The sequence below is a fragment of the Silurus meridionalis genome, chromosome 11, assembly GCF_014805685.1.
Source record: "Silurus meridionalis isolate SWU-2019-XX chromosome 11, ASM1480568v1, whole genome shotgun sequence".
NCBI lineage: Eukaryota > Metazoa > Chordata > Actinopteri > Siluriformes > Siluridae > Silurus > Silurus meridionalis.
The window spans coordinates 5,772,312-5,779,452 of record NC_060894.1 but is presented as its reverse complement, the minus strand read 5'-3'; the positions used below and the strand labels follow the sequence as shown (position 1 = coordinate 5,779,452).

Sequence of the window (7,141 nt, the reverse complement as noted above, 5' to 3'; positions counted from 1 at the left end):
TATAGGACATGTGAACTCCACCAGCTGTTCATAAATGTGCCACAGAGCAACACACCACACTTGGAGTAAAAAGCTATTTGAGTTTAAACACACATGACTGGGTAGGTGTGTTAGAGAGAGAGAGAGAGAGAGAGAGAAAGAGAGAGAGAGAGAGAAGAGGGTGGGTGGAGAGAGAAAGAAAGAAAGAAAGAAAGAAAGAAAGAAAGAAAGAAAGAAAGAAGGGGTGGGTGGAGAAAGAAAGAAAGAAAGAAAGAAAGAAAGAGAGAGAGAAATAAAGAAAGAAGGGGTGGGTGGAGAAAGAAAGAAAGAAAGAAAGAAAGAAAGAAAGAAAGAGGGAGAGAGGGAGAGAGAGAGAGAAAGAAAGAAGGGGTGGGTGGAGAAAGAAAGAAAGAAAGAAAGAAAGAAAGTAGAGGGAGGGAGAGAGAGAATAAAATGCTTAAAATCTAGCAAAACTGAGTTGTAGATCAAAAGCTGAAAAATACAAAAAAATATGAGAAACAATATTAAAGGGAACAGAGGTTTATCAAATGGAAAAAATAATCTATAGAAGAATTGGCGTTTGACGAGTGCAGTAAAATTTTGATAAAAGCAGTATAAAAAAAGCAGAATATCATAAACATATGGAGGACTTCCTGTTTGTACTCCTCTCGCACCTTTTCACATTTGTGTGCCGTTATATCCAGGAACTGATTTTGAAATGATGTCGTGAATCAACACAACCTATAATACTGAAGTGGCACAACATATTAATGAAGCCTGCTAAGCTAGATAGAAAATTGAATAGGTAAGTGTTATGATTGCATTAGTATTAACCCCCTACCGGTGCAGACAATCACCATTAGAATCTACTTAATCAGCCGAATGGAGTCGAGCTGCATGCAAACGTGTCACATGAGCGATCAGAGCAAGTTATATAAAAGCATCAATCAGGAGTTTGGTTGGAAAGAAATTTTCTCCGTCGTGGAAAACAAAAATTTTTTTGAAAATTTTAAAGAATGTTGAATAGCTGTGATCCACTGAGAATCAGTACAGGTGAAGAAGGGATTGATCAAAAATAGTAACACTTATTACAAGACTACCACCAACATGCTTCAAGCTATTTCATAAATCTTTCTTCCATTTCTATATTAAGGGTTACATTGCACTACTATATGTTATGGGTTGTCATACACTATACAGTGGTCCACCGGAACTCGCAAATTATGTGCCTCCAGCCTTTTGTCAATAGTTTGGGAAGGAACCGCATAAAATCTGGAAACAATCAGGTGTCCATAGAGTTTATACAATTGATTAGAAGGCACAATTGTAACATTACAAAAATGTGGGAAACATGATGGAGGTGAAAATGTATGTAAGCCATTTTTTTTTAAATACCGACAAGGTATTTCTGCTCTCTTAGATAAAAGGATTTTTCTTTTCTTTTTTTCTTTTCAGAAGAAGCCTGTTTCCTGTCCACAGCCATATAATCTACCTGTCCAGCCATCAGGAATGCTGACATTCAAGCGCTTATTACCGTTAAAAGGTGCCATGTAGGTGAATAGAAACCTGTGCTGCTTTCTTCAAAGCCATTTAGAACACTAACCGAGGGCTGACAGTGACGAGGGGGAAAAATAATCATGCTGCATTATCATGTATACAATAATAACAGGGTTGGACTAGCTGCTCCTGCTATCTTCTATATCAGGTGTCACTCATTTCTGCTAAAAGAGGGTCAGGGGGAGCCAAACGTGCTGTAAATTACAGCTTGACATCTTTACCAATACCGCAACATTTACATGGTTAACTCTTATTTATTCATTTTTCCCAGGGTCATGATCAGAGATTGCATTCAAACTACAGTTTAATTATACTGTAAAGCTTTTGGAAATACCAAATAAACGCAGTGCCCATTTCCAGATGTTGAGTTTCAGTTGCTGGAATTAGACATCATGAACTCAAATTTTTTGCAAATAGTATTTTTTGGACAAATCAACAATACACATAAGACGAGAGTTGCTTAGATTTTTTTTTCCTATTAATTTAATTAACTGAGACACATTGACCTTAAGGGAGGTGGTCACTTTGAAATTAAAATAGTTCACTGGAACCCCTAAAAAATTTTGGTGGAAAAAGGTCAATAAGCATGTCTCGTATAATTCTACTTAATTATTTCCTCCCCCCAATGGTTAATACCAGATAAATCAGATTTCATGCAGATGTCTATTCGTGTTCCATCAGTATGCCTTACTATGTCCTTCTCCATTTTACCACAAGACGCCGCTGTTTTGCTTCTTTTGACCAAATATCATAAAGAGTGTGTGTGTGTGTGTGTGTGTGTGTGTGTGTGTGTGTGTGTGTGTGTGTGTGTGTGTGTGTGTGTGTGTGTGTGTGTGTGTGTGTGTGTGTGTGTGTGTGTGTGTGTTAATGGGCAACATTGTGGTGTGATTAAGCACGGTTACTATTAGGAGGTATAAGAAGAAAAAAAATTTATACAAGATACACTTACATCTGCTTCATCACAGCACTCTGTTGTTGAGTCCTTCTCCAATATAAAAGCATGAATCTGTGTTTACAGTATATGGTAGTTTATCTCAGTCTTTAGACATTGAATACTTAACAGAAAGGAAGGGAAGCTCAAGAAAACTACCAAAAAGTAGACAGTGTAAGATATGCAAGAGGTATCCTTCCTTGCCCAGAATAAGCTCATGAGAAAGAGAGAGAAGAAGGGGAATATATAAGAAAAAGAAGACAAAAAAAAAAAAAAGGAACACTGCATTGTGGAGCTGGGTTTATTGTACTGGGATGAGCAGAAATGACAAACCAAAAGGTCAAATCATCAATCAACAGGATGTGTCTAATCTTTCATACACCTCAAACATACTGATGAACCAAAAGACTGCTAATAAACCAATAACCATTATGGACTGTCCACACTTCGGGTAAAAATGAACCGGTCCTCCCCCAACCTGAAATAAAACAAAAACAAAATCAGCAAACAAATAGTGTGCGAGTGTGTGTGTTTGTGTGAGAGATATCTTTTACACTTTACACACTCTACCTGGTGCTGCCCCAGTTGTCCACAGAGCTCTGGGCAGCAGAGCGCAGCATCCACAGCATGTTCAGGACCTGACCACCTCCAGGTAAACTGAAACACTGACCTACCCATGTAGTGCACGATCCTGCAAAGAACAATAAAATAAAAAAAATAAAATAAATAAAATAAAAAAGATCTATTATGGAAGCCTGTGCATCTACAATCCTACAAACTGCACCAACCTCCATCATCCTACACATACCTGACACACTTGCAGAAAAAGTAGTCATATATTGCTATCAAATCACAGCTTCAACTGAGACAAGAACCAGATGTCCTGCAATGGTTTAATGAGCAACGCAGATCCAGTACCAGTTACACACACACACAGAAAGCAATTTGGTAACCTATAACGCTCGGCTTAGAAAATAAACAAGTATATGGAGCTAAAGCACAGGAAGCCAAAGCTGAAATGCTGCACCAAGCATGTATTAAGCTGCAACTCAGGTGTTCAATAGGGTTGAGATCAGAGATCTATAACAGGCCACTCAAGATATTGCTCTCCAATCCATAGAAACCATATCTTCATGGAGCTCACTTTGGAGAAAGGGACATCCTGTCATGCCGCAACAGGTTTGAGTCTCCTAGGTCAATGTGAAGGAAAGGTTTCATGCTACTACATGCAAAGAAGACATCCTGTACCATGCCTCCAGCTATGGACTAACAGTTTGGGGTTGCTGGAAAAGTCAGGGGTCCCAATACTTTTGTACACAATGGATATAATCCCAGTAAAAACCTATGATGCTTGTATTAGAAAAACCACATCATGAAGACATTCATCTGCATTTTGAGCCATGAACATTGATCAGTGAAAAGCATTCATATTAGTAAGAAAAACACTTTAAAATGCATGACTGGATTCTTCAGGACCAAAGATCTTCTGCTTAGGAGTGTCAGGAGGACCTTCTCAGCTGCAGCCATTCAAATACCCACATTCACTGACATCTTTAAACTGGTGCTCACTTAAAACAAGTCATGTTTATTTCTATAGCACTTTTCACAACATACATTGTCTCAAAGCAGCTTTACAGAATATAACAGTTAAAGTGAACAATGTATTTATCCCTGATGAGCAGCCATGACGATTGTGGCGAGAAAAAACTCCCTTAGATGTTATGAGGAAGAAACCTTGAGAGGAACCAGACTCAAAAGGGGAACCCATCCTCATTTGGGTGATATCAAGAGTGTGATTATAGTCTTTAAACAATACAGAACACTGGAGAGTGAGAACTAACATGAGCACTGGAGTGTAAGATTAAGAGTAATGTCCATTCTACAGTCATTTGTGCACTTAGTCTGCGTACAGATTCCAATTCGCATCATGAAAACGTGTGCGCGATATGAAGTATTCAGATGTGCTCGATAGGACACCATGAAAGAAGGGGACACTATGGGGGCTGTTGAATGGTAGTCTGGGCTGATGAGAACCTTGGAGGCTGTTCTGGTTTATATCCAGGTCATATCCAGGTCGTTCCTGAGTCAAGTTAAAACTGTGGAAGGTAAACATGTGATGCTACTGATGGGACCAGTGCTGTATTTACTAAATGATTAAAAGATAAGCATTAATCAACATGCATTTATGAATATTTAGATGAAGGACGACTTGAAATAATGTGGAATTCATGCATTAGTTGGGCATCACTTCTCATGCCACATGTTCCTAAACCCCTGCAACTTTTTTTTTTTTTTGGCTGCTCTGCATCACACACGCGCGAGCTCTGGTGATTATCTGATTATTGGGATCTGGTGATTGGAAAAGTTGGCTTCACTCGTTACCTTTCGCCCACACTACTGAAAACGCGATGGTGGGCTGCGGGCTGTTACTGACCACCCCAAACACTTTAGCCTCGCGCTCTAGACCCGCCGCACCGCGCACGCTCTCCACCGCCGTCCGGTACACCCCTCTCACTTCCGGTCCAACAGCGCTGAGGAGCAAATGGGATCCGAGCTCACTGCGCCATTCCCCAGTCACGTTACAGTGCAAAACCTACATTAACATGGCCAAAAAAACAAAAACAACAAAACAAATGTCATTGGTTCCTTTTTGTGCAAAACAATAATTTTCCTTAAATGTTCTTTTCTTACTTTTCTTTCAGAATCCTGCAGTAAAACTTGCCCAGTAATTATGTGCGCTGTTCCTAACGCAAGCACGAACAAATACACAGTAAACGGCTTCATGGTGATACTAAGCGCATGCGCAATAGACGCTTCATGTTTATTGCAAACCTATTTAACTCTTGACCAATCCAAGAAGCCATTGATTAATTAGTTTGAAGCCCCGCCCACATAGTGTTCTGAAATTCCACATGGAAGTAAAGCCAGGTGCACAACAAATTTAGAAAATCCTAAAAGATTCCTATAATCCTAGTCTAAAATCTATAGTCTGATAGCTGGTTTAATATTTTCACTTACAGCCAATCAATGGCTGCTTCAATCATTTTTTTTCCTTCAATGAATTTCTTTAAATGCTGTTGGACTTGTCCTAGGATGACCGTCAAACCAAGAACCATTAGGAGTGCCAAACCCGACTCAATTAGCACGACAACTTTAAACCACCTCAGGGAAAATCTCAAAACACCTCAGGTGGACAGTACAGCAAGAAGAGAAATTATTAAATTATGGGGGAAAAGGAAGTGTTTGTATGGTGTTTTTTATTATGAAGGCATGTCATGAGCAAATGTTTGCTGAAGCTGCCATTAGCAAGAGAAGGCGGGTTTGAAAGTGTCACAGGTTGATGATCAAAAACTTCGGACGAGTCTTTATTGTGTGCGTCAATTGTTGAATGTCGTCATTATGACAACTGATATCCTGCAGTGTGACTTGGGGAATTATGTTCATACAGTCTAACAAGCAACAATCGCAACAGATTTTTAATAATCCCACAGAGTGTAACCCTGCATTAGATATAGAAATGAGTATTCTGTTCAGAGGAGGAACATTTTTAGTATTTAAGGACCCATCACTGAACAGTACACCCAACAATGGAGCTATATTGAACGGACATCAGGTCCACCCAGATAAGGATGGGTTGCCTTTTGACTCTGGTTTCTCTCAAGGTTTGTTCCTCATGCCACCTCATAAAGTTTTTCCCTGCCTTTGTCGCCTCTGGCTCACTCATTTCAGATAAACTTCAAATTCAAATTCTTTTTACTTATTTATCTCTGTAAAGTTGCTTTGGGACAATGTCCATTGTTAAAAGTACTACAGTAATTACTAGTGGTCTCTTTTTTTTCTTATTTGTATTTATACATTGTGTTGTGTATAAACTGTATAATATAGTATGTGTCTATTCTTTTATATATTTGCATTTATTTTTTCTTTGCTGCTGTAACAGAGAAATTTCTTCACTGTGGGACAAATAAAGGTAAATCTTATCTTATCTTATCTTATACAAATACAACTTCAGAATGAATTAAATTCACATAAAGTTTTGTTGTGTTTACACAATGAACATTTAGCTTTAATTTAACTAAACTACTAATCCAAGACCCCTGTAACCCCTGACACTCAAACAGACTTAGAAAATCTTAAATCTGGAAAATTTATACAAACCAAGATCCCAAAACAAATGAAAACGTATTACATTTAATCAGTTTTTTTCTAATCAATAAAGTCATTCATCTTCAGTAAACGCATTACCCTGGTCACATTGTTGGGTCTATCTTCAAAATATGAGATGTGAGATTGTCTGTGGATAAGATGCATTTGCATAGGGGCAATTTGGAGTTGTTAGTAGTGGTTCCTGGTGGTCTAGTGGTTAGGATGCGGCGCTCTCACCGCTGCGGCCTGGGTTCGATCCCCGGTCAGGGAACCAACCCCAGCCACTCTTAGTGCCAGTCCCAAGCCCGGATAAATGGGGAGGGTTGCGTTAGGAAGGGCATCCAGCGTAAAAACATGTGCCAAGTCAAACATGCGGATGATCCGCTGTGGCGACCCCTGATGGGAGAAGCCGAAAGAAAGTTTACGTCTACAGACAGGACTGTTTTTGGATAGCTGGAGGAAACGAGAGAAACCAGAAAATTCTCTCCCAAAATTTCACACAGGATGAAAGAAATACCCTGAAAGTGT

The 7,141-nt window shown here is 39.2% G+C and overlaps 1 protein-coding gene across 1 annotated transcript; it reads right to left on the bottom strand.

Annotated features, from left to right (window-relative positions):
* Window positions 1-2,750: 2,750 nt before the first annotated feature.
* Window positions 2,751-5,279, bottom strand: avd (avidin). The gene is made up of 4 exons (XM_046861650.1): window positions 5,159-5,279; window positions 4,850-5,060; window positions 3,038-3,158; window positions 2,751-2,945 (listed from the first exon to the last, which is right to left on the bottom strand). The coding sequence occupies exons 1-4, from the start codon at window positions 5,249-5,251 to the stop codon at window positions 2,897-2,899; spliced, it is 474 nt and encodes a 157-aa protein (XP_046717606.1). The 5' UTR covers window positions 5,252-5,279; the 3' UTR covers window positions 2,751-2,896.
* Between the last annotated feature and the right edge of the window lie 1,862 nt (window positions 5,280-7,141).

Excerpts from the sequence above, each read along its gene's own strand:
- avd (XM_046861650.1), bottom strand. The coding sequence starts at position 5,251 with ATGAAGCCGTTTACTGTGTATTTGTTCGTGCTTGCGTTAGGAACAGCG. Across the intron at positions 5,061-5,158 it reads TGCAGGATTCTGAAAGAAAA|GTTTTGCACTGTAACGTGAC; the intron begins GTAAGAAAAGAA and ends ATGTTAATGTAG. Across the intron at positions 3,159-4,849 it reads TTCAGTAGTGTGGGCGAAAG|GATCGTGCACTACATGGGTA; the intron begins GTAACGAGTGAA and ends TGTTCTTTGCAG.